Here is a 27,449-nt window from a genome sequence, read left to right as displayed (position 1 = left end):
TGAAACTGCATAAATTGCTACCGTGTCATCCAAGACGATATTTGAAATGAATGCTAAGCTATTTCCTCTGGTCCTTAGATGTCAGTTTGTTTGTGCATCTTGATCGTTAGCAGATATTAGTACTTTTAATGTAGACTATTTTCATTTGAATCATTTTAAAGATGCAGTGTGTATTATTTATGAGGCTTTATTGACAAAAATATACAGTATAGTATTGCAGTATAATATACATAACTGTGTTTTCAGTGGTGTATAAAGATAATGTACATTATCTTTACCTTATGTTATGTTTTTATTACCCTATAACGAGCCGTTTCTATCTACATACACTGCAGGTCCCCTTACAGTGAAGCCGCCATTTTAGCGCAGCCATGTTTCTACAGTAGCCATAACTAACGGACAAACTAATACAGAGTGCTAGCTACTCTCTGCTGTCTGAGACGACATTTTTGTCCTGTGTCAGCCACCGTAGCTTCTTTATGTGCTTCAAAAGGGACAGATGAGCGATTGAACTTCACAACCTCACCACTAGATGCCGCTAAAATGAACACTGCACATTTAAGTCATGTTATTGCCAATTTAAAAGACCTTTTCATGTGGCCCAGGCCTCTGGTTGACAATCACTGATGTAGGGATAGGTGATTTAAGCACTAGCCTGATATGGAGCTTTTGAGTAAATTGTATTCAATATATAATATAGAAGTTTTAAGACTAATATAATGTTGTTAAATAACTTGGTCAATATTACGCTTCTGATATTTTAATGATGCTCAGATTTGACTCCACACAGAAATCACAGCTATGGGAAGCAATGTAGGCCTATCACACACTCGAATGTGGGTTATTGAATCACACGTACAACAGACAAAATACCTATGTTGTACCTATGGCTGTGTAAAGACATACTATATACTAAACGATTTTTTAACTTATAAACTCACCTGGGTTATGTCACATAACCTGCTTTCTAGAATACCCTCAGTTACTTTCAAAATGACAGAAACCTAGAAGTATGCAGAACGTGTTTCGGCACAGTAAACTCAAAATAAAAAGACACAAATTAGAGACAAAAGGGCGAAATTGCCCTGATACAAATGCCTATGACCTGTGTGAGTGTTTTTCTTTTTTTCTTTTTTGTGGCAAATGTTTGGTTTAAATAATTACAGTCTCAATGGGACTAATTATGAAATCAAGACAAGAAAAAAAAACTTTACATTTGACATAATTTTAAGAATAAAATATTTTTCCAAAATGTGTTTTTTACATCTGACCTTTGATCTTTTTATGGCATCATTTATAACTGATTTTGTCCTATAGGGTAAAACATTTTTGCCAAACAGAATAACAGAACCATTCAATTCATTTCACTATCTGAAAAGTAGTTATAAGGTCTTACGTTTTTTTTTTAAATTATTCAAAATCATTGATTGTAGCAGAAGTGAAAATCAACAAGACTTTTTTTCAGTGTATTCTACACTTTCCATATATAACTAGATTTCATCATTTTTGTAGCATTAGCGTAATGAGGCCCGTCTTGCCTGTGGCATCTTATGACCTCTGGTTGTAGGATAGATCACTTCCAAACTGGCATAGTATAATGTACCAATGTAATAATTTTACTTATCATCTTCATCTCTGCTCTCACCTCAGTGTCCTCTGCTATCCTCAACTACTTCATTTCTTACTACGACCTTATTTTCTGAAGCACTGCCGTCATTACTATATCATCAGTAGGATAACCTACTTTGTGGAAAATGTGCAGCTTTTCCTCTCTTATAAAACGTTCTAACATCAACCTAAAAACAAAGACAAAAAGGCTATTATACTGCCTGCATCGAATAATAATAGTGCGGCTACACAGAAAATCTAAAATGAACTCGCTGCCTTATACACACCATGTGGACCAGCAAACGTGTCTCCTTTACTTCCTTGTTGCCATAAACATCAAGCACATGGTCACGTCGATTTTAAATTGTATTGGCTGAAGGAATTGTCATATGATAATAGTTTTTTGGTTGAATTTGTATTTTAAATGCAATATTCTCTGCATCATTCATAAATGTCGATACAGAGCAGAGTGTTAATAATAATTATAAACGTGTTAAGTCACGTAAATGTCACCAATCCTGCATAATAGGAAAAATAATAATAGCCTACAAAATAGTGTTATTTTCCAATTGGCAAAACGTATCACTCACAGCAGGAGGGATGTGTTTTAATAAATGCAAATATTTTCGGAGAGGCAGAACTACGTTTAAGGATTAAAGGCAAATCTAAAAATAAATGGTTACTGGTTTCCAGCTCCAAGTGTGCGCTTGCCTAGTGAACAGATGATCGCACTACAGGAGAAAAGGGTTGCTTGCAGCCAAACACACTGCGAAGCGTTTTGCTCTGGAGCGGGTAGAGGCACAAATGCTGCGGCGCACTGCAACGGTCATTATGAGAGAAGACCGAGGGGCGCCATGGACAATGAGAGCCTAGATGAAAAGAGGATGGTCTTCGAGGCACATCACCCATAATATCTTCACCTCGTCTAAATGTATCATTGAACTATATCCAACATGTCTTTTCCGCATACCTTTGTGATCCATCCCGAAACAGAACCGGTTTCACCTGATCCTCCGCTATGATCGCGGCCAGTGCGTTAGCTCAACAAAGGCGATCCCGATATAGAGTCACTACGGACGTTCTGTCGCCATCGGTAAGGGACCCGCACACTACTCTTATTTTCAATTTCAACCGTTTCGCTTGGTGGACAGCTGCCAGATATTCTAGTTACACTGGAGTCCGTAGAAGGAAAGGGCTGGGATGGAGAAGTGTTGTCGCAGCTGCCTGCCATGCCTGAAGAGGTTATGGGACTGGATATGGCCCGAATTTTACTATCCGAATATCGCTCGTCCAGCCGAGATCCGCACCGTCTCAGGTGATATCCGGGTCCCGGCTCCGAAGAAGAAGCCGACGCAGCTGTACGCGGCTCTTTTCGACTTTGTAGCCCGCAGTGAAGAAGAGCTGACGGTGAAAGAAGGGGACAAACTGTCTGTCATAGAAAAGAGGGGAGATTATGTACTTGCCAAGAAGCTGACGGGATCCCTGGAGTCCGGACTGGTCCCTGCTAATTATGTGGCCCTAGTACAGGATGAATTCGCTAACTACAAGTAAGTCATGAGAATCTTTCTTATATGTGGATATTAGTGAGATGTTTAATTTGTTTTTATGGAAAAAATCCTCATTCTTTAGCCTAATAGTCAACCAATAGTTTTCCATGTAGTGCTCTAAATGAAGAGCTTGACTCTAGGCTAGCTATACACGTGTCAGTGGTTGAAATGGTTGGTTTTCCAATTAGCCTTCTATTGTTTTCATACATGGGCTAATATTTTCTTTTGTTATACACCACAGAAATATTGCGTTTTAGATTTTCATTAACATAAGACTTTGTCTGGTTATTCATTACACCATAATTTTTTTAGGTTTTTTTCCTGCTGAACACAAAATTATATATTTTAAATGTTTGTTACCTGATGGTCCCCATTGACCTCCATAGTAGGAAACACATACTATTGAAGTCAATAGGGACCATCTACTGTTTGGTTACCGACATACAAAAAAAAAACTTATTTTGTGTTCAGCAAGTTGAGGGAGTAAATGATGACCTTAAAGCAGGGGTGTCCAACCCTGGTCATGGAGGGTTACAACCCTGCTGATTTGACCTCCAACCCAAACCAAACACACCTGAACCAGCTAACCATGGGGTTTAGGGCTACTTGATAATTACAGACAGGTGTGTTGAAGCAGGGTTGGAACTAAAATCTGCAGGACGTTAGCCCTCCAGGAGCAGGGTTGGACACCCCTAGCTGCCTTAAAGGGATAGTTCACCCAAAAAGCAAACTGATGCTGCATTCATCATTCAAGTCATCCTTTGCTGTGTTTCTGAAAAGCATCATAAGCTTAAGTTGATCGTAGAACAATTGTCTCTAAAGGTCTCTACGATCAATTTAGGCTTACAATGCTTTTTCATGCTCGTATGTATGAGGTAAGAAGTTGTGTACAACATTGGTCGGCGCAAGATACGGTGTACATTTCATTTAATGGATTTCACGAAAATACAGCAAGGTTTGTTAACTCTGCTTATAGAAAAAAAGAACAAATAATGCGCATCAGGTGAGTTTTAATCTTTTACGTTTTTATTAATCTGTGAAGCAACTATAAACGGTAGGCTATTGTTCTAGGCTAATTACAATGCTAGCTTACTTTGTTGTAAATGACAAAGCCTGACAGTGTCATTGCTGAAAACCGTTATATTTAACTACAGACGTTGCATCCACTGATTCCGCCGCCATGTTTCTCACTGACATGGCCCCAATTTGTACAGATCGGGGCTTAAAGAAAATCCAGAATTTCCCACTGGTATTTATGACTTTGTGGTGGCATTCATGTGCGTTCAACTTGTACGATCATTTCGACATAAGTTGAACTCACCATTACCCCATGATTTACTCATCCTTAAACCATCATAGGTGTATATGACATTCTTCTTTCAGACGAATACAATCGGAGTTGAAAGAAATTCCTGGCTAATCCAATCTTTAATGGTATTGAATGGCAGCCAAAAATTTGAAGGCCATAAAAGTGCATCCATCCATTATAAAAGTAAACTGCACGGCTCCTGGGGGTTAATATACAGGTGGTTTCAACGCGTGCCAGATGTGGGCCGGAGCTGGGCAGACACTATACCGCTGTCTGGGAAAGGCCTTCTCAAGCAAAGTGATGGGTTTTTGTAAAAAAAAATTCCATATTTAAAACTTAATAAAGGAAAATATCCAGCTTCTGGCTTCTTTCTGTATTAAACTTGTCAGTGTAAAGTGTAACGCCTCTCGTTGTTCGTAACACTTACGCTACACCATATGTCTTGTCAGTTATCTTTTAAAGCTTATCTTTCTGCGTAAGCTGAATATGGAAGGCGGTCTAGCGGTCTGCCATTATAATGCCTGGATTAATCAGTCCAGGACATTTTCATATTGGTATTCGTATGAAAGAAGAATACACCTAGGATGACTTGAGGGTGAGTAAATCATGGGCTAATTTTCATTTTTGGGTGAACTGTCCCTTTAAGTCAAAACAATAGGTCTTAGTAAACATTGCTTTCTCATATACATACGTTTTGACTGGGGATTTAAATGTTATTTTAAAGAACATATTGCAGGTAGCCAGAAGTGGTAGCTATAGCAACAGTACACTGCTTGCAAGCTTCCTTTGTGTTTAGTTTCTGGTTCTACGTCCAGGTAGAATAGAATAGATTTAATTATATTACATTCTAAAGGTGGTGACAATTCTCAGGGCCCCTGGCTTTCAGAAAGTGATTTCAACCAAGGGCCAACACCAACAACGGGCCCCAAATGCCCAGTCCATTCTATCACTAAAACCTCTAGTGTTTTTTAAAGTCTTTAGTTAATTGACGTTAGGCTATAATAGACCATTGCATAATTCACTCAATAAGATCAACAATAAGATCGATAGAGCAAAATATTGTTTTGAAATTAGCAGTGCGCCTAGACTTGGGTTTTACACGAGCTCAGCCAAGAAAGGTTCATATGCCGGAACTGTCTGTCTCGTTTCATTCACAGCGGCCTTAATCATTGTCCGCGTGAATAATGAACTCTGCGCTGTTTTCTTTTATTTATTTATTTATTTGCACTTTCTTTTATTTTCTTTTATCGTTTACTACCAATGTGGTTGCTGTGATAATGGGGTCAGTCAATTGTCCTCAATATAAAGATCTTCTAAATAGTGTTGACAGGTAACGGGTTGTAACGTCAGAGGTGTGTGTGTTAGTGCACCTGTCACCTGACAGAGTTTCACTGAAACTGAAGCACCATGGGATTGCCTTAAACAAGCATGTACACCTGCCGCACCCATATTTAACATGGCAACACTTTGAATGAGCCACAGTGTTTACTGTACAAAGCTGAACGTGGTTAATGTGGGCAAAATATGGACTATTTCTTTCTCTCATTTGAATAAATAGGAGCTAATAAAGAGCATAACAGTATTAAGTCTAACACTGTAATAAATATAAGTGTAATAAGGGAACTGCTAAACATCCAGACAAATTGGTTTTATATGTTCTTAGTGTAGGCAACAATTATAACAATAGGCTAATTTCTGAACGTTTCTACACAACTCATAATATATATTGAAGAATCATATTTTATGTTGAAAAACTTTTGTTATATTTGTCTTTTTAAAATGGTGCTATACTATTATGAAATGTGAAAAAAAATGGCAGATTTAAAATGACAATTAGTATGTGTCAGCGAATAATTACAATAAAATAAATGCATGTTGTTCATTCCTCCCTTATTAATGCAATGCCTCTAAGGCAAAAAGACTAATGCATTATTAATGATTATATTACAAATTATACCTTATAGTTCACTTCAAACCTATTAGTTCAAAATTTAAATATGCAAATTATATATATATATATATATATATATATATATATATATATGCTCCTTCAATGTTACATATATATATATATATATATATATATATATATATATATATATATATATATATATATATATATATATATATATATATATATATATATCATAACTTGGACCTCTGATAACAAATCACTAAATTGTAATGTAGACTCGCGTGTTTTCTGTAAAGCTGCTTTGAAACGATATGTATTTTGAAAAGCACTATACAAATAAATGTGAATTGAATTGAATTATTTATTTTTAAGATATGATCTGGACAAGTGTTTATTCATTCATTCATTGAGGTATTCAGCTATGCTATTTGTGTCTGCTTTACAGATGGTACTATGGGAATATAAACAGACAAAAGGCTGAGAAGCTGCTTTTGGCTTCTCAGAATAAAACTGGCTCCTTTCTGGTGAGGATCAGTGAGAGCCACAGCGATGAATATACTATCTCAGGTTCGTTCCCTTATTTCTTCCCCTTTTCTCACACACACACGCACACACTTTCATTTCAATGCCTGGAGACCTACTGCCTGTCCGTATACCTCTGTTTTCTGTTATATATCATCTCCATTCTCATCTTCTTTCTTTTCTCATGTCGCATTTCTGTCTGATCTGCATTACAACAGCCTCCACTTCATCAATCTTACTATTTTCTGCATAAGATATCTATTCTCTGCTTATCTTCTCTCTCTCTCTCTCTCTCTCTCTCTCTCTCTCTCTCTCTCTCTCTCTCTCTCTCTCTCTCTCTCTCTCTCTCTCTCTCTCTCTCTCTCTCTACCTCACAGCTTGTAACACCATATTGGTCATCCATGTACAACCGACTAAGCATTTTTCTGTCTCCACTGGAGCGTAGTGCTTTTTACCCTCATAATAGCAGAAAAATATGTGTAACATTGAAGGAGCAGGTTTATACTAATCTTGGTAAATTTTAATAATATGCTAAAGTCATCCACTAGCTATGTTATTTTACTTGTATTTGGTTCTTGTATATGCAATACATTTTTGGAGCATTAATTAAAAAAAAAAAACAGTCACATTTCTGAAAACTGGAATAATATAATAATATTAATATAATAATAATAATAATAATGTACAAACTTTATGATTTACTTTAATAATGTGATATATAATATAAAATTATATATAATATAAAAAGTGTGTGTGTGTGTGTGTGTGTGTGTGTGTGTGTGTGTGTGTGTGTGTGTGTGTGTGTGTGTGTGTGTACTGTGTATAATTATTATGTATATTTGAATACACAGATTACGCTTCTATACATGTATAGAAATATTTGCATGTATAAACAGTATATACTACAGGTGCTGGTAATATAATTAGAATATCATCAAATGGTTAATTTATTTCACTAATTCCATTCAAAAAGAAATTTTTTGATGATTTTGATGATTATAACTGACAACTAAGGAAAATCCCAAATTCAGTATCTCAGAAAATTAGAATATTACTTAAGACCAATACAAAGAAAGGATTTTTAGAAATCTTGGCCAACTGAAAAGTATGAACATGAAAAGTATGAGCATGTACAGCAGTCAATACTTAGTTGGGGCTCCTTTTGTCTGAATTACTGCAGCAATGTGGCGTGGCATAGAGTCCATCTGTCTGTGGCCCTGCTCAGGTGTTATGAGAGCCCAGGTTAATCGGATAGTGGCCTTCAGTTCTTCTGCGTAGTTGTGTCTGGCATATCGCATCTTCCTCTTCACAATACCCCATAGAATTTCTATGGGGTTAAGGTCAGATGAGTTTGCTGGCCAATTAAGAACAGAGATACCATGGTCCTTAAACCAGTTACTGGTTGCTTTGGCACCGTGTGCAGGTGCCAAGTCCTGTCGGAAAATGAAATCTGCATCTAAAGTTGGTCAGCAGCAGGAAGCATGAAGTGCTCTAAAACTTCCTGGTATACGGCTGCGTTGACCTTGGACCTCAGAAAACACACCAACACCAGCAGATGACATGGCACCCCAAACCATCACTGACTGTGGAAACTTTACACTGGACCTCAAGCTACGTGGATTGTGTGCCTCTCTTCCTTCAGATTCTGGGACCCTGATTTCCAAAGGAAATGCAAAATTTACTTAAATCTGAAAACAGAAGCAGTCTGCTTCTGATACTGTCTGTTGTTCAAGAGTGTCTTGACACAAGCAATACGACAGCTGAAACCCATGTCTTGCATACGTCTGTGCGTAGGGGTTCTTGAAGCACTGGCTCCAGCTGCAGTCCACTCTTTGTGAATCTCCCCTACATTTTTGAATGGGGTTTGCTTTACAATCCTCTCCAGGGTGCAGTTATCCCTATTGATTGTAAACTTTTTTTCTACCACATCTTTTCCTTCCCTTTGTCTCTCTATTCATGTGCTTGGAAACAGAGCTCTGTGAACAGCCAGCCTCTTTAGCAAAGACCTTTTGTGACTTCCCCTTCTTGTGCAAGGTGTCAGTGGTCGTCTTTTGGACAACTGTCAAGCCAGCAATCTTGATTGTGTAGCCTACAATACTAGACTGAGGCCCCATCCACACGAAGCCAGAGCTTTCCCAATCCAATCTTTTTTTTTTCTCCTTGTTTCAAAAAATATATGCGTACACACGAGAGCAATGAAAATGACTCAAAATGATGTAGTATACATGCCAGGTCAGTGTTTGCCACTGTAATTCTGCCATAGAAATACACTAAAAACGGAGAACAAGAGTTGTGGCTAGAAGGAAGTATAGCAGTGGTAGGAGGTGAGGCACAATCTTACGATAAAATTAAAATAAAAACATTTGCTACTTAACAGATGTGTTTTATTAACGCCTACACCTACCCCAACCCTAAACATACCCTTAAATAATGCAAACACTGTAATTAAATGACACCGTGTTTATGTGCACATGCCCAGTGCCCGTAGTTGTATCCCTTAACTCTTTCACCCGTGCTGGACGTAGTGTGATGACATCACCGTTTCGCAAAATAGTGATTGGCTGTACACACAAAAACGCAAGAATGTCGTTTTCAGATTTATCCACTCTTTATCTACCCAGTTTAAGAAAATATCAGATTCATGCTTCCAAAACACCGGATCCATGTGGACGAAACGCAGTACAAAATGTATACGTATACAGCTAAACGCGTCTCCCTGTGGACGGGGCCTGAGACACCATTTAAAGGCCTTTGCAGGTGTTTTCAGTTAATCAGCTGATTATTCTGTGAATATTCTAATTTTCTGAGATACTGAATTTGGGATTTTCCTTAGTTTTCAGTTATTATCATCAAAATTAAAAGAAATAAACAAATATGTAAGTTTGTGTGTAATGAATGAATATAATATACAAGTTTCACTTTTTAAAAGGAATTAGTGAAATAAATACACTTTTTGATGATATTCTAAGTATATGAACAGCACCTGTATATAGTGTATACTGTATATTTATATAATTATATATATATATATATATATATATATATATATATATATATATATATATATATATATATATATATATATATATATATATATATATATATATATATATATATAATTTTATATTTATATAGATGCAGTCTGATTAAACTGGCCTACTGTTGGGACTGATGAGATCAGAATAATTTTTAAATAATTGGATGGGAAGATAAGAGATTTATTTATTCTACATTTCTAAATTATTATTTTATACGTTCATCATTTGAGCTTCTGGGACAATTTAAGCAGTCAATCTCAACAACAAAATACTGGGTTAGAAATAGAGAAAAATTGTAAAAAAAAATATTCTGTTGGATGTTGGACCTTTTTTATTTTATTCTTTGCTTTACAGCCAGAAGTGAAAATAGTGTCTTCCATTTCCGTATTCATCGCTCAGCTATTGGTGCTTACTTTGTATCTGACAAGATCTCTTTTGGCACTCTGGATGAGCTCATCAGATACTACCAGCACAACTCCAGAAGTCTGGGATGCCCCTTAGACCAGCCGTGCGTACAGCAAGTATGACACTCTTAATATTTAATACACACACTTCTTCATTTTAGACATCACTTTTGGCTCTCATAAAGCTAATGCTCATGAATTGGTATCATTTCTGCATAGAGATCTAAATAGTCCTATAGAGAAGCAGTCTGTTTCTGGAGAAGTGGCCCATGGTTTGCCTGCAGTGGTTACATGGTTTTCTAATCTTGAGTCTTGCATCTTAATCCGCGGCTTTGATTTCTCTGTGGGAGTCTTCTGCTTATTTGCGAGCTCTTTTAGAAATGCAAATGGCCTCCATTCCTTCTCCTTTTTCTTATCCTCTGCCTCATTTTAATGCTGTTAACAAACTAAAAACTACTCTCTAACCTCTCTAGTTTTATAGTCAACATGGCACTCTGTGTTTAGACCAACAAGTGATATAGGGGAGAGATTCTAGGAAGAGATGCCTTGTAATCTTTGTTCCATGTTTGTTGCAGAGGGAGTTATTTGACATGGAACCATGGGAGCGGCCAAGGGAAGAGTTTCAACTACTCAAGAAGCTAGGGGAAGGCCATTTTGGAGAAGTCTGGGAAGCTGTCTGGACCACAAAGAAGCAGAAAGTGGCCGTCAAGATGCTCAAACAAGGTGTGACATAAAATCAATGTTTTAAAGTGAGAGAAACCAGTCAATACCACAAAGCATCACAGAATTTGATGATTTGATTCGTGGTCTTTTATGGCTTCCAGTTTTAGGTTTTTAGTCCCAACAATGAAACTATTAGTGTTGGCATCTTCTGAAGCGTGTTGACAACATACCAAGCAGAACATTGACTACGTTGACATGGACAGTAGTAATCTAATAATTGACCTTATTCTGAATAAGACATTATTCTGATTAAGGTGTTTACATGAGTTGCTTTTAGAGTACTCCGTTCATGTTCCCGTTTTACATGTTTTAGAACATAGCTTGATTAATGGCACGTCATTACACCCCCATGCCATGCTACACTGTCCGACGTCCAACTATAGCGTGACTTTAGCAGGTCTGTTAAAATTGACTGGGCTCAGGAAACCCGCTGTAACTTCACCTGCGGGTTTCGCTGTTGGACAGTTACTTTACATTAAGAAGTATAAAAACCACTCGTATTTATAATGTTTTATATACATTTACGTTATTTTATTTTTGAAATATTATGTATTGTCTCTTTCTGTTTTTTTGAAGAGACACTGCCCCTCTTTCCTCCTTCTTGAAAGCATACATTTAGAATAATAGATTTCGGGACCGGAGTCTGAGCAGTAGAGAGCAGGAAGTACAGCCGCGATATCAAAAGCCCGCCCACACTCTCACAGATGCAGAACAATTAATTATGTAGGTATGAAATTAACAGTCATGGAAATGTAGAAATTAAAGCTAAAGCTCCAATCTGCTCCCAAAAATCCCAATCACAACAGACTGGTGCTGCGTTCCACTCCACTTTTAGACACCCACTTGCAAACTTCCCTAAGCACTTCCCCTCGGGGGAATCCCTGCTGCATTTTGAAGTGCATTCCACTTCGTGAAGTGGACAAGGTAAGTTTATATTGACAGACCCTTGTTCCCTCGATTTTGACCAAGGGAGCGAGTCTACTTCATATGTACACTTCAGGCAGCTTCATATACCACAATGCAACACGATTGTGACGTCACCGCATATCGTGTTTAATTTACCCCACCACAAACAACTCTATGATATTTTAATAATTTTTAAAAACATTTAAAACAACAACTCGAACACATCTATATACATAGAATGCTGTATTAATCAATTTCGTAAGGAAAAAAATTAATAAACAACTCCATAGTGGATTCCAAGTGATCCAGCGGTAGGGTGTTTGAGTTCAGTCCATTGCAAAGGTTCCGCCAGTAGTGGGCACTCATGCAATGTAAGCAATGACGCACATCCAAGTGAACGAGACAGAAGGAAGTTAGCTAGGAAGGGCATAATAAAAACCAACTGGAACGCAGCACTGGTTATCTGAACAAGAAGAGTAGAGTAGAGTAGAGTAGAGTAGAGTAGAGTAGACCAATCACAACAGACTGGGACCATCTGACCAATCAGAGCAGAGTAGGCTCTTGGAAATTAGGGGTTTAAAGAAACTGAATCCTTTATTGAACCGTTTCAGATACTGAGAAAAGACACGATACAGCAATGTATATAATTAAAATATATATATATATATATAAAATAGTTTTTTTAACCTTGGATGCGTAAACCTATATGGTCTCCAAAATAAAATTAGGAGCCTTTAAAAAGCTTAATACGTCAATAGGGATGTTGTGATTAGGGAAACCTATAAAATATGATTTCCATTCTTTAATATTTTATTTAATATATTAAGACATATGAGGATGTGAAAATGTATTTCATACAGTGAAATCTAAGTAGTGAAATCTACTTTTTGGATTTCAAACTTGCCCACAAATGACTTTCAAATCAGTTATTTGGGTTTTGTTTCAGCTTCAAAACAGTCGATAATCTGGATCTGCATCAAACCCTAAAAAAAAAACGATCATTGTCTGCATACAAATGGTTTTTAATTAAAAAATATATAAATTTATATAGGTGATTCTTGATGTGTTTTTACTCTTACTCTGCCCTGTAGAGGACACAAAGGTGGATGAGTTTGTGAAGGAGGTCCACGCATTGAAGAACCTGCATCATCCGAAACTCATTCAGCTGCTGGCTCTCTGCACACGAGGAGAGCCGGTCTACATTGTCACAGAGCTCATGACTAAAGGAAGTCTCAAATCATACCTTTCTTGTAAGTGTTCCCTGTTCACTATAGTTTTTACACTCACTGCACCTGCATATTTATTGATTGCATACGATTACTGCATAAGGTCTTGGTATTTCGTGCATTGCATTTTTTTTTTCTCTTATCAGACGATCACGTCAGTACTCACAAACATTGATGAAATTCTCTGAACAGTGTTTTATGGTTACAGTTCCAAAGTACATGAAGTCACTTAACACAAAAGTATTTATATCCTTGACACTAAACTCATTTCCTTCATTCTGTGAACCAGCTTTCTAAAACAAAATGTTTCATTTTCTTTTCTGTTAATTAATGCATCATTCCTTGAACTAAAGTTATAATGATTTGACCCGAAAGTTGAATTGAAAATTAAAATATGTTTCAGAATGATGTGAATTTGAATTTGAACTTTTGAATTTGTTACCTTCCCCTTTTTCTTTAATGCCTCGAGCTGCATGAAATCCAAAGCAAGGGTATTATCATTAACTAATACTAAAATTAAAACATACCAACATATTTATGTTAATGGAAATAAAGCTGAAATAACATAAATTGCAATTATTTACTGAAAATAAAAATTAGAATAAATATTAGAAATACTGCTTTGGCAATAAACTGAAATGAGCTTTAGTTGAAGCACTGAAATTATTAATTGGAAATAAAGAAAAACTATAACTAAAAATAAAACATAAATAGCAATACTTATAATAAAACAAATTTAAACTAAAATTAACATGAAAACTAAACATATAAAAACTTCCGATTCTCTGTACGAGTCACATGATCATTATCACTTATTAATGCTTTTTTGATTATTGGCCAAAAAAACTGAATCTGAATTTTTTTTATTACATTTTTCCAAAAGATTGATGTTCCCAAAGAGCAACTCTTTTTTTTCCGCAGCACCGGAGGGTCAGGTGTTGACCTCCGCTCACCTGATCTACATGGCTGGTCAGATAGCAGAAGGAATGGCGTATCTGGAAGATCGACACATTGTCCACAGAGACTTAGCAGCTCGAAACATCCTGGTTGGGGAAGACCTGGTGTGTAAAGTGGCTGACTTTGGTCTGGCTCGCATCATCAAGGTAATGGTCGGAAGTCAAAGATGCTACCGGAAATATGAATGTTAAACTGATGCTTCGTATGTAATTATGTGTTTGTGTGCAGGATAGTGTGTATACAGCTAGTAGAAACACCAAGATTCCCGTGCGGTGGACGGCTCCAGAAGCAGCTCTCTACCAGCGCTTCTCCGTCAAATCTGATGTCTGGTCTTTTGGAGTGCTGCTGTATGAGATGATGTCACGTGGAAAGATGCCGTATGATGGTATGGGTTTCTGTTTATTAAAATGTTCTTCCAGAAACACAAAGTGCCTCCCCTTTTTTATAAGTAAAAATTTTAGGGTGTCTTACACTGCATTCAGACTGCATGACGGAGGGCTAAAAAAAGTTGCCTAATATTATTACATTTTAAAATAAATGTTATAGCATTGTAATATGCTGATTTTGCTGCTCAAGAAACATTTCTTATCAGTGTTGAAAACAAACTGGTGTGCTTTTTGTGGGAACCGTAGTACGTTTTCCTGATTTTTTTGATGGAGAGAAAGTTAAAAATAAACATTTTTAACATTATAAATGTCTTGTCACTTTGGATCAATTTAATGTCTTTAAAAAATTCCACACTTTTGAGCATTAGTGTATATATCTTCTACACATTTGCCACTCTCTGTTTCCCACAGGGAAGAACAATAAGGAGGTGCTGGAGATCCTGTCGTCGGGATACAGGTTACCATGTCCAAATCGCTGCCCCCCGAACATCTACCGCATTATGATGGAATGCTGGCACGCGGAGGCTTCCAAACGGCCTTCGTTCCACGCCCTTCACAGTCAGCTGGACAATATCTACTCCAGACTCTACTTCAAAACCATTGAAGTGTAGAACACAAGGAGAAGAGATGGACTGAAACACAAGATTCTGTAGGACAGAAAGGAGAATGGAGAAAAGATTTGCATGGACAAAAGTGAACATAAGACTTCTTGATTGCTTATGTTAATAAAGTTATGTGCAATAATAAATGCTTGTTAAAGGACTTTAAAGAATATAAAAGATACCATGAGAGTGGAGGAAAGGAACAGAAATTGTAAAAGAGGAAACGTGCATCGTCTTAATCTGACAGGGCCAGATTATCTGTAGCTTGTCATAGCGACTCCTGATCATCAGTGGATCAAGATGTCGAGCACTGTTATGCATCATTCAATAATATGCATCATTCGCCCTGCACTTAATTTTATTTTGCGCTAGAGTTGATTTGGCCCATTCAGTTTCTGTAGCAATAGGAACAGGAGATTATTTAATCTGATGATTTCATATCAGAGTTTATGTTTACAAAAGATTCACCTGCCAGTGTACGGACAGGTGTTGGGACGGTGAAAACTACGACCGTTAAGTTATAATTGTTGAGTGTCTTTAGCCTATGTGAAGGCAGGCTGCACAAATAACTGTTTTCTACCAGGTACACGGTTGTGTAACTAACACTGTGGTTAACACAGGAGCCATATGACAAAAACTACCTGGGTAGGTTTCCTCATGATCGGTTTCGTAGAAATCACATCCATGTCAAAAGTCTGTTGTCTTCCAATGGATTATACAAAATGAATTCTTAAAATTACTCTTGTAAATAAAGTATTTTTTCAGTATACATGTTTCGGCAGTTTCTTGATCATTTGATTGCCTAAAATGTAACCCGTCTTTGAGTTTGACCAGAAATTTGCAAGCATGCTGGTATAGCCTGTAAAGCAATTAACCTCAAACAATAAAGAATGCCTGTTTAGCCTACTAAACTTGTGTCATTGTCGTCCACAGGCGTGGTTCAAATGCGGAAGGTTTCACTCTAATGTCAGTTCCCTAAATTTAATAGACTTGTATGGTAATCCAGTGCCTCGGTTCGGGGACAGTTTTATCTCATGGGGGAATGTTTGAGGAAAACTTGCCCATGTCTTAAGACATTATGGGACAGAATATACGGGCACTCAACGGCCGATGGAGAAAACAGCGTGAAAGCTGACAGTGACTGTACAGGAGAACCCGGTAATACAGAGACTGTTATGCGTTACACCCCTCCGAAGACAGACGATGCTGCTATATATACTGCTCTATGGGACTTTGAGGCACGGGACGGACAGGAGTTGTCGTTCAAAGCTGGTGATATGTTTGAGGTTGTCAAGCGTTCCGGTGACTGGTGGAGTGCGAAAAAAATCGACTCCTTCGGCAGGGTAGCCACCGGTTTTGTTCCATTCAATTATCTGGCGCGAGCGGAATCTGTTGAGTCTCAACCGTGAGTGTCTCAAAGCTACTTCTGAAAAGTAGTTTGTTAACACTATCCTAATGGTGTCTAGAGCAGAGATATTCCCTTTAATCTACAACAGTTTAGCATCTTCTCTGCAGAAATCTGAATAATCTTAATTTACATTAACGTTTTAAATTGAATGATGAAATGTGTTTTTTTTCTGTTATATGCTGTGTGGCCACCATAATAATCTACATTTTCCTAACCATAAATAGGTTCTCCAAGAAAAATAGTTATTTTAATCCAGTTGGATATGTCACATAATCTGGGACGCAATTAACAATCTAATCGCGGGATAGCACCTTTGATCTCACATAAAATCTGCCACTGGGTGCGACGTCCTACGTACAAACGATTTAAAGGGACAGTTCGCCCGAAAATAAATAAATAATATTTACCTTACTTTTTTGTATACTATTTCCAAATACATACTGAAGCTGTCAAGGTTCAAAAATGATGTAACGGTTCCATAAAAATATAATCCTTATCATGCATTTCTTATGCCCAATGTCTGAGGCGCTTTGAGAAGGTGCAGGTGTGTTGGAATCCACTTTTGCTAGTTTAACATAAAAAAAAGTGGTTAGAGCACCTGACACATGGTCCAAAAGGGTGTACCAAAAGGAACACTCACTTTTTGGGACTTCAGCCTATTCACCGTATCCCCCAGAGTTAGATCTATACATCCCATTCTCATCTCCGTGCGTACCATAATGGTGTCTGACGCACCGACTGCTAGCCTAGCTTAGCACAAAGACTGGAGGTAAACGGCTCCATCTTGCCTACTGCTTTCAGAATTAATGAATTTAAGTTGTTATTCGCTGATAATGTGTTCCTCCAGTGAGCTGATAGCTGTGAAGTATTAAAGGCTACAACATACTCCGCAAATTCTTGCTCCCAGGGCTGCAAGAACAGTCCTGGTTTGAGAGTTCTCGCAGCTTGTTCTTGACACATCGTCTGAGCAGAACTGTTTTCCTGAGGTTGTCCGAGAACTATTGTGTGATTGGTCATACTTTTAAAGTGGGCGATGTTAATGCGGAGAAACGCAGATGTTCGGCACCTGCTTTTCTCGTGAAGTATGGAATGTACTGGCCAGAACGAACTTTGTTCTTGTTCTTGCCACCTTGAGAAAACAAACAAATTTCTTTGTTCTTGCAGAGTATGTTCCAAGCTTAAAGGTCCCGTTCTTCTCGATTCCATCTTTCAAACTTTATTTAGTGTGTAATGTTGCTGTTAGAGCATAAATAATACCTGTAAAATTATAAAGCTCAAAGTTCAATGCCAAGCGAGATATTATATTTAACAGAAGTTCCATTTCAAAGCCTACAGCGAACGGCCGGTTTGGACTACACCCCTCCACTTCCTTGATGAATGACGTCACTAGAACCATTTGTTGACTAACCCTCCGCCCACAAGTACACGCAAAATAGGGGGCGTGGTCTTGTTCCTCTCCTACGTGGAGAAGAGCGCGCATTCAGCGCTTGCATCTCCCCGTTATGGTAAGAGGCGGGACCTTTCCGGGCAAAGTGCGCTAAGCTGCTGTCCAATCACAACACGGGAAGCGCTGGCCCAATCTGAACTAGTTACGTATTTCTGAAGGAGGGACTTCATAGAACAAGGAAATCCTCAGGCCGTTTTTAGGACAGAGGAATCAGTGCTGTACAAATAAGTAAATTGTGTGAAAAATACTGTTTTTTTACACGTGAAACATGAACTCATGTAAAATTGCACACTGTAAACATAATTAAAGCTTCGAAAACGCGCAAAGAATGGGACCTTTAAGGCCTGTTCACACCACTAACGTTACCTGTAAAGATTGCTATATAATGATAAGTATATTTGCATCACACCAATGGACAATATTTTTCTGTTTATTTTTCTGATATTTTTTAAGGTGCAATATGTAGTATTTTTGCAATAATATATCCCAAAACCACCAGGCCGGTGTTATACATTTTGTTCCATTGAGTTCTTACAATATCCCAAATGTTTCCAACTATTTTTAAATTGTGAGAAAATTGCTATTTTAACCAAGGAGTCGGGACGTCTAAGGGAGTCGCCTGTCAATTGCATCATATCTGTGTTACCCTCTGTGAGCGAATGCACAGAGTAATGTCATAACATAATTTTAAACACACATTTAATGTATGTAATATGATAAACAGAGCTGTGTTACCTCAAACTCATGACTGGAAAAGCGTAAATAGCGCCGGTGATTGTGTCCCTTCATAATAAAAGTCCCACTGCTCGCGAGCTGTGTTCCGCAACAATCACTCCAGCGGCCTTGCTCAGCTCCCTCAACATTCAGTCCTGCCTTGCTTCATACTACAGTAACGTTAATATCCGCATCCATCAACATGTTTTTTACCCGAGTCCTATCCCGTTTCTTTTCCAACGGCTGTGAGGTGAAGACCACGTCATCATCAGACACACTTTATTATATTCTGCGCTCAAACTTGGCGTCATCAAACTACGCTTTTGTTTTGAATAGGCGCCCTTAAGCGGACGGAAAAGTTACATAGTGTAGCTTTAAGCTCTTTAAAGCAAGATTGATTCTGATTGGCTGTCAATGTTCATATCATTCATCAGCAGAAATTGCTCTGAAAGTGACTTTAATGATACCATTCTCTGTGTCATTATCATTGTAGCTTTGATGTGGACTTTCCTATTCTCACTAAATTTCAACAATTATTAAAACTTTATAGTTCTAGTTATCACCCTTGGAGTGAATGGCCCTTTAAATGAGTGAACTGATTAGTCTGATTCGTGAATTAATCGCTAAGACCGTTGTGTGTGAATCAGTTTGGTGAATGATTCATTGAACAAATCTGAATCAAAGGAATGTCAATTGAATAGTGGTAGATTACCAATTCTTGGTACATTATTAAACACCTGTGCTATCAATTGTACTCAAACTATATTGTACATCATATATGTTTTTCTGTATCTTTAGGTGGTTTTTTGGAAAGATGAGCCGTATTGAAGCATTGAATCACCTCATGTTTGCGGGAAATGTTAACGGAGCCTTCCTTGTCCGGATAAGCGAGTCTGACTGCATGGGCTTTGTGATCTCAGGTGTGTGCGTGTGTGTGTTGTTTTCTGACAGTCATTAGTGAATTTCTTACAGCATATATCCTTTAACCTGCTTTTGCAGACTGAAATTCTGAATCTTTTCTCTTAGTGAAGACACAGGACAAAGCAAAGCACTTCAAGATCTACCAGACTAATGGTCGGTTCTATGTGGATCCATCTCCTACATTTGCCAGTGTATTAGAGGTGGTTGAATATTATTTAACTCACTCATTCTCCACTTCAGTCCAACTGAAGCGACCCTGTATTCGGGTGAGACTTTTTTCATTCTGCTCTCATTATGCTTTTTTTTTTTTTCACCCACATTCTTATGTTTTCTTTCCGCTTTTGGCATTTGTGGAAGTGGCTGAAATAGTTTATTTATATTTGAGAACGTCAGCTTCTGCACTGTAAAAAATTATTTAGAAAAAAAGTTACCTGGTTGCCTTAAAATTTTGAGTTCATTGAAATTAATTTTTTTAAAATCGACAACCTTTATTAAAATATTATTAACAGATTTTGTAAGCATATTGGGCAATTGTGTGTGTTTTATTTCTGATGATGCAGTGAAACATGCCAAATAGTGCTATTTTCATGATTTATCAACTTTTTTATGTGGTTCAGATACAAAAATATTTTGAGTTTCTATTTATTAAACTAATTTCCTTCATTGTATCAACTCAAAGTTTTAATTTCAATAAACTCACAATTTTAAGGCAACCAGGTTACTTACTTTTTTAAGTTAAACCAACAAAAAAAACAAAAAATTTTTTACAGTGTGTCCATTTGCATTAGAGACAGTAGATATTTGCCAACATCAAGAAACTAAAATGTCAGTCCTCCAGCAAACACATGCTGATGTCTAATCATAAAGCATCTAACCCAGTAAATATGGGCTTATATATAGTTGTAATAAAGTGAAATGCATTTAAATAATCTTACTTCCTGATGCCACTGACTCATCTTTTTGTAGAAAAAGCCCCAGCTGCAAGGTCTGTCACCTTCCACAGTCGATGAATGGGAGCTGCCTAAAGAACAATTTACCCTTGAGAAGCTGCTGGGCAGTGGCCACTTTGCTGAAGTTTATAGTGGGAAATGGAAAAATCACACTAAAGTGGCCATCAAAATCCTCAAAAACAATGGTGAGCTCAAAGCTTGAGGTGCCACAGAGCAGAGCTGAAAATAAGAACGTAAATGTTGCACAGCAAAATAATATAAAGGCCATGACACATTGGGAATTCTTTTGCCATTTACAGTGTTACGGAATTTCCTTCAGGGAAGGAACTGGATGTAAATGAGTAATGTGACCGAGCAAAAATCAACTGCATAATTCATACAAAATAAATGTATCCTTATGAAGGCAACCACCTGTTTTTCTGCCTCAGGGCATGAATACCTTACAATTTTAACAACTAACGGTTTCGGATTGTACATTGCACACATTACTGGTGAAGTAAATGTGAACTGAGGCTGAACACAATGTAAATCATGCAGAATGGCAGCGATCCTCAACATTACACTAGTAAATCTGCAACTGAATACCTCAAGCAGAACAAGGAATAATGAGGAATAAGTGGCGTTCTAGATACATTGCAATACACTTTTGTCTTGTTCTTCAAAACTTTAAAACCAGATATTTACTTCCATCTTACACCATTTGCAAATTGTTTTTCTTGTCTTAAGTATAGATTAAACAAGTAATTAAAAAAGAGAAAAATGTTTTCTGAAGGAGTTAAAAATTAAGACTAGAGAAAAATTAAAGGTTTATCCTCATGAAAAGTATTATCCACTTTAGCTTTTTTAAGTACTTGTAACTCATTTTAAGCATGTTTATATATTTTTACTGTTAAACATTTTTACTGTTAAATTATTTGTAATAAATAAATATAATAATAACTCAATAACTTTCTTTTTATCACAGATGCTCTGGTGCAGAAGGACTTTTATTTGGAGGTGCAGATCATGAAGCGTCTGCGTCACAGGCACCTAATTTCTCTCTTTGCCGTCTGCACTTCCTCCGCCCCATTTTATATAATCACCGAACTAATAGAGAAGGGCGACCTGCTTAATTTCCTCAGAAGTTAGTCAGATTGATGTCTTACACCTTAGTGAATGTGTTACTCTAATATTAAATTTTTTTTCTTGTGAATATGCTGTCTCACATTCTAACTTTTATATATCACTCTCCATCTTTCAGGTCAAGAGGGTAAGGTTTTGGACATAGAGTCTCTGATCGACATGGCAGCTCAAGTAGCAGATGGGATGGCATATTTAGAGACACATAACAGTATTCATAGAGACCTTGCGGCAAGAAATGTTCTAGTCGGAGAGGGATATGTCTGCAAAATAGCTGATTTTGGCCTAGCTCGAGTCATTAAGGTGAGCAAACATGATATGTATAGTTTTCGGTTTGGTTTGTTTTTTTGCCATTCTATTCTTAGGCAACAGGAACAGAAAGAGGTTCAGGAGAAAATATTTTTATTGTAATACTCTTTCTTTATTTTACTTAAAAGACTTGAAAAACCTTACTTAAACTTAACTTAACTTTTTTTTTTTAAACCTTGTACACATGCCTAGTGTATTGTATAATATAAAATTAATATATATAAAGATTTACAGTGGCAGCTCAGAGATGTACAGTTGCATTTAAGTATGCAATTGAATGAATAAATGTAGGTTAAAATTAAAACGACATTCTTCAATATACAGGTCCTTCTCAAAAAATTTGCATATTGTGATAAAGTTCATTATTTTCCATAATGTAATGATAAAAATTAAACTTTCATATATTTTAGATTCATTGCACACCAACTGAAATATTTCAGGTCTTTTATTGTTTTAATACTGATGATTTTGGCATACAGCTCATGAAAACCCAAAAAAATCTAATTTCATCCGACCAATTAAAGAAAAGTGTTTTTAATACAAAAAAGTCAACCTTCAAATAATTATTTTCAATTATGCACTCAATACTTGGTCGGGAATCCTTTTGCAGAAATGACTGCTTTAATGCGACGTGGCATGGAGGCGATCAGCCTGTGGCACTGCTGAGGTGTTGTGGAGGCCCAGGATGCTTCGATAGCGAACAGTCCAGTGCTGCTTCTCTGTAACCCAAAAGTGGCTTGACCTGGGGAATGCGGCACCTGTAGCCCATTTCCTGCACACGCCTGTGCACGGTGGCTCTGGATGTTTCTACTCCAGACTCAGTCCACTGCTTCCGCAGGTCCCCCAAGGTCTGGAATCGGTCCTTCTCCACAATCTTCCTCAGGGTCCGGTCACCTCTTCTCGTTGTGCAGCTTTTTTTGCCACACTTTTTCCTTCCCACAGACTTCCCACTGAGGTGCCTTGATACAGCACTCTGGGAACAGCATATGCGTTCAGAAATTTCTTTCTGTGTCTTACCCTCTCGCTTGAGGGTGTCAATGATGGCCTTCTGGACAGGGTCGGGTCAGCAGTCTTACCCATGATTGCGGTTTTGAGTAATGAACCAGGCTGGGAGTTTTTAAAAGCCTCAGGAATCTTTTGCAGGTGTTTAGAGTTAATTAGTTGATTCAGATGATTAGGTTAATAGCTCATTTAGAGAACCTTTTCATGACATGCTAATTTTTTGAGATAGGAATTTGAGGTTTTCATGAGCTGTATGCCAAAATCATCAGTATTAAAACAATAAAAGACCTGAAATATTTCAGTTGGTGTGCAATGAATCTAAAATATATGAAAGTTTAATTTTTATCATTACATTATGGAAAATAATGAACTTTTTCACATATGCTATTTTTTTAGATGACCTGTACATTGTTTAAAAGTTACTGTATTATTACCTTATTTAAGAGCAGTAATTGATTTTATTAACATACTTTGAGGTGAACTGTCCCTTAAAGCAGTGGTTCTCAAACCTGTCCTGGGGACCCCTCACCACTGCACATTTTGCATGTCTCCCTCATCAGACACACCCAATTCAAATCTTAGTCTCTACTAATGAGCTGATGATTTGAATCAGGTGTGTTTGATGAGGGAGACATGTAAAATGTGTACTGGTTGGGGGTCCCCAGGACAGGTTTGAGAACCACTGCCGTAAAGGACGTGTTCACAATCACTAGGCTGCGCTGCTAAGACCTGTTCGCATCTTATACAGACATAGACGATATTACTTTCACTTTAGACATAACCGACTGTGTTTATATATGTTAACCTTGTGTGTATTTGAAGCAAAAAAACGTGATGAAACTTTAACCAGCAAGGCTTTAAAACACAGCTAAGCACCCCCTAACTTAAGAGCATATGATTGAATATTTGCTCATATCAGCACGTAGACTCACAGGCACACTCAAATTTATAATTAAACTAACTAAAGTTATAATTAAAATTATACAACCTCCTGAATATAATCCCTCACAACAGCATAAATCTGCAAAACAGGTGCAGTCTCAAGCACACCTGATGCAACTAATCAAGGGCTTCATTAGTCAGAACAGGGGTGGGGACCGTTGATCCTGGATGGCCACTCTCTTGCAGACTTTAGCTCCAACCCTGAAAAAAACACTCACCTGCCTGTAACTTTAGTTATCCTGAAGACCTTGATTAGTTTTAGGTGTGTTTGATTAGGGTTGGAGCTGAACTCTGCAGGACACTGGCCCGCTAGGATCAGCGTTCCCCACCCAGTTAGAGCTAGCGAACATGAAATATCTGAACTGGTTATGGGTTTGTTGAGTGTAGCGGTTGCCTGCATGTTCCATATATGACTAAGTTAAAAACATGATCCAAAAAGTTATATATTATACACATAGTTGTCTTTTAATATGTTTAGGAGCCTTTTTATATATCTGATGAAAAGAAAATACCATATAAATGGACCGCGCCTGAGGCTATTGGTCATGGCCGTTACTCAAGCAAATCTGATGTCTGGTCATTTGGGATTCTCCTTTATGAGATTGTCACGTATGGAGCGGTGCCTTACCCAGGTCAGTTTCAACATGCTAAATCTCGCATCGTGTTTTTTTTTTTTTATTATTGAGAAAGAATATTTATCATTTATATATATATTTTTTTCATTATTATATTTTTATTTATCGTATAGATTATAACCATTTTTTTAGACATACAAATAAACATTTAAGTGTTTATTTTATTGTACTTGATCTATTTGCATCTGAAGATTTCAGTTACAATACAAATAAAGTTTTTTTTTTTAAATATTATACATATTTTGTATGACATTTTATTTCTAAAAACATGGTGAAATGTTTTTATAGCTGTTGACAGTGATCAAATGAGAGATCGACGATCCCTTCTGTAAAAACCTTAAGACGTCAACAATAATTCAGAATGGAAAAATATGCAGATTTGGGAAACACTTTATTTTACAGTGTCCTTGTTACATATGTTACTTGTGGTTACCATAGTAATAACAGTAAATTCTGCAAAATTACATGCAACTAACCCTCAACCAAACCCTAATCCTACCCTAACCACCTAGTCAATTCATGTAGTTTATTAATATTACTCAATACTTAAATATAATTACACTGTAACAATAACACCATAAAATAAAGTGTAACCCACATGTGTCCATGTTTATTTAGATAATGCCTCATTTGCATATTTATTTGCTGTAAAACTATAAAAATAGCTTTTTTTTACCCTATTCATTTAGGGCCTTATATACCTTGACATTTGAGTCTCTATATTCAAGCCATTATCTTCTTTTATAGGTGTTGTAACTTCTGAGGTATATCGTCTCGTCACAGAAGAACACTATAGAATGCCTTCACCAACCAACTGTCCACAGGTCATTTATAACATCATGCGATCTTGCTGGAGAGCAGAGCCAGAGGACCGTCCCACTTTTGAGGTTCTGAGGCATGAACTAGAGATGTATCAAGGCATCCTCTGTAGTGAGTCGGGCAAACTTTACAGTTAGATTCTACTCAATGCAAACATCCGGAGGCCTAAAGACTTAGAAACCAAAACAAGACCAACCTTGAACAATTGCAACAGTCAGATGCAACGAACATCATCTTTGATGGATTAGATGGACTGTAGATTAATCCACCATATCAGTTTTGAATTAATGAGGAAAATGCACACATGAAGCACTTTTGGGAGCGCTAAGGGAAAATAAAAATTTAATAATAAGTTGAGACTATTACTATTTAGAGCTATAATTATTGGCTGAGTTTAATGAGACAGATGCTGTAGTTTATATATATATATATATGTGTGTATATACACACACACTCAAAGGTCGTGGGACTATTAGATAACAATATTTATTTGTTTTGTCAAATGTAATACTCTATAATGATGCAGGCGGTAACTGCATTATAGATTGTTCTATAGGGTCATTATACTTCTCACAATATAGGTGAACAAGTGTGAAAAAGGCCTGTGCAATATGAAATGTCACCAACAGATGGTGACATACTATTATTTCAGTGATGAGCTCTAGCTTGCAACCAAGAAGTCTGTATTTTAAACCAGCATGAATCATAATGCTTATATCATAATAAAGCGTTAAATAAATAAATAAATGACTCATGAACATATTCAATCATGCCTATTCATAAGCACTGCGACCTTCATGCTTCCACTACAACAACAAACACAATATAGGGCTACCCCTAGAGAGGCTCTGAAGTGTAAGCTGTTATGTGTTTGAACTACTGTCAAGAGCTGCTGATGTATGGGATCATGTTCGTCATTGTCATTATCATCATAGGGGACAGGGTCATTCCTGTTATTCCTTTTACGAAGCACATTTTCAGTATATATTTCTTAATTTGCTGTTTCAATATTAAACTCACTATTTTAAAGAGAGTAACATTTATTTACAACTTATTTTCACTACTTTGGCTTGCCGGGACATTTAAAAACAAAGTGACATCAAAATAGACCATTATTTTTTATGGAATATTGCAATGTTTATTATAAATGATTAACCATGCAAAAAAATAAATAAATAAAATATATAAAAAATAAATAATGTGCCATAATTTAGGGTGAACAGAACGTCACGGTCAACTGGAGCTGTCCCCAGAAATGTCCCTATTTTACAGCTCGTTCAAAACATATCCCATATATCCAATATTGCTGGAAAACAAGCCCAACCAACATACACCATGTTGATTACAGGAGCAATCGTTGTAGTGATTATTTTGACCAGCAGATGGCTGCATCGTTTTTTATCGGTCTATGGAAAGGCCCATTAGTCGCGCGTGCCGCTACTATAGACAGTGAACATGCTCGTGAAGAATGCTATCAAGAGCAGAGATCCATTATCGTCAAATATTAAAAGAAATATCATTATCGCTTTCAAGGTAGATATAATAACTATTTATGGTAAGTTAAAGTAATACTGTTTGCATGTGCTTTATTACGGAGCCTCAACAGGTTGCAGGATTCCCTAAAAGTTCCACAGTAAGTGACTACCACACATCTGAAATCTAATGACACTTTTTCCCCCTAAATTTTGTCATTGTAGTAGGCAGTTTTTATCATGATTTCATTTCAAGTGTTCGTTCTTTTTTATAATTAACTATACATTTAGTTTTAAGTTTTTTGATGCTGTGGGGGTGAAGTCATGATTGACAACTGAGATTGACGGCTTAAGTCACCTATTTTTTTACAGTCTATGGTTGTCACTGAGAAACCAGACTTTTTTTGTTTGGAAAGAGATTGGAGCTTTATCTTTAATTTCTTTATTTCCATAACCGTTTCTTTCACACCAACACATAATAATTACTTGTTCTACATCCGCGAGAATGATATCTTTTGATATCGCGCCTCTTCTTCTTGCTCTCCACTGCGCAGACTCGGTCCCAAAT

At 37.0% G+C, this 27,449-nt stretch overlaps 2 protein-coding genes across 2 annotated transcripts; both read left to right on the top strand.

Annotated features, from left to right (window-relative positions):
- The first annotated feature begins 47 nt into the window (after positions 1 to 47).
- On the top strand, positions 48 to 15,910 carry srms (src-related kinase lacking C-terminal regulatory tyrosine and N-terminal myristylation sites). Its single transcript, XM_067446530.1, has 8 exons — positions 48 to 3,155; positions 6,825 to 6,946; positions 10,294 to 10,460; positions 10,919 to 11,066; positions 13,064 to 13,222; positions 14,120 to 14,301; positions 14,384 to 14,540; positions 14,953 to 15,910. The coding sequence occupies exons 1-8, from the start codon at positions 2,809 to 2,811 to the stop codon at positions 15,150 to 15,152; spliced, it is 1,482 nt and encodes a 493-aa protein (XP_067302631.1). The 5' UTR covers positions 48 to 2,808; the 3' UTR covers positions 15,153 to 15,910.
- Positions 15,911 to 16,138: 228 nt separating this feature from the next.
- Positions 16,139 to 26,213, top strand: ptk6b (PTK6 protein tyrosine kinase 6b). The gene is made up of 8 exons (XM_067446529.1): positions 16,139 to 16,548; positions 19,511 to 19,632; positions 19,739 to 19,899; positions 20,600 to 20,768; positions 21,548 to 21,706; positions 21,824 to 22,005; positions 24,434 to 24,587; positions 25,338 to 26,213. The coding sequence occupies exons 1-8, from the start codon at positions 16,178 to 16,180 to the stop codon at positions 25,544 to 25,546; spliced, it is 1,527 nt and encodes a 508-aa protein (XP_067302630.1). The 5' UTR covers positions 16,139 to 16,177; the 3' UTR covers positions 25,547 to 26,213.
- The last annotated feature ends 1,236 nt before the right edge of the window (positions 26,214 to 27,449 follow it).

Source organism: Pseudorasbora parva, chromosome 6, assembly GCF_024679245.1.
Source record: "Pseudorasbora parva isolate DD20220531a chromosome 6, ASM2467924v1, whole genome shotgun sequence".
Classification (NCBI taxonomy): domain Eukaryota; kingdom Metazoa; phylum Chordata; class Actinopteri; order Cypriniformes; family Gobionidae; genus Pseudorasbora; species Pseudorasbora parva.
Note: the sequence above shows the minus strand (reverse complement) of the source record. Positions and strands in the feature narration are given on the sequence as shown.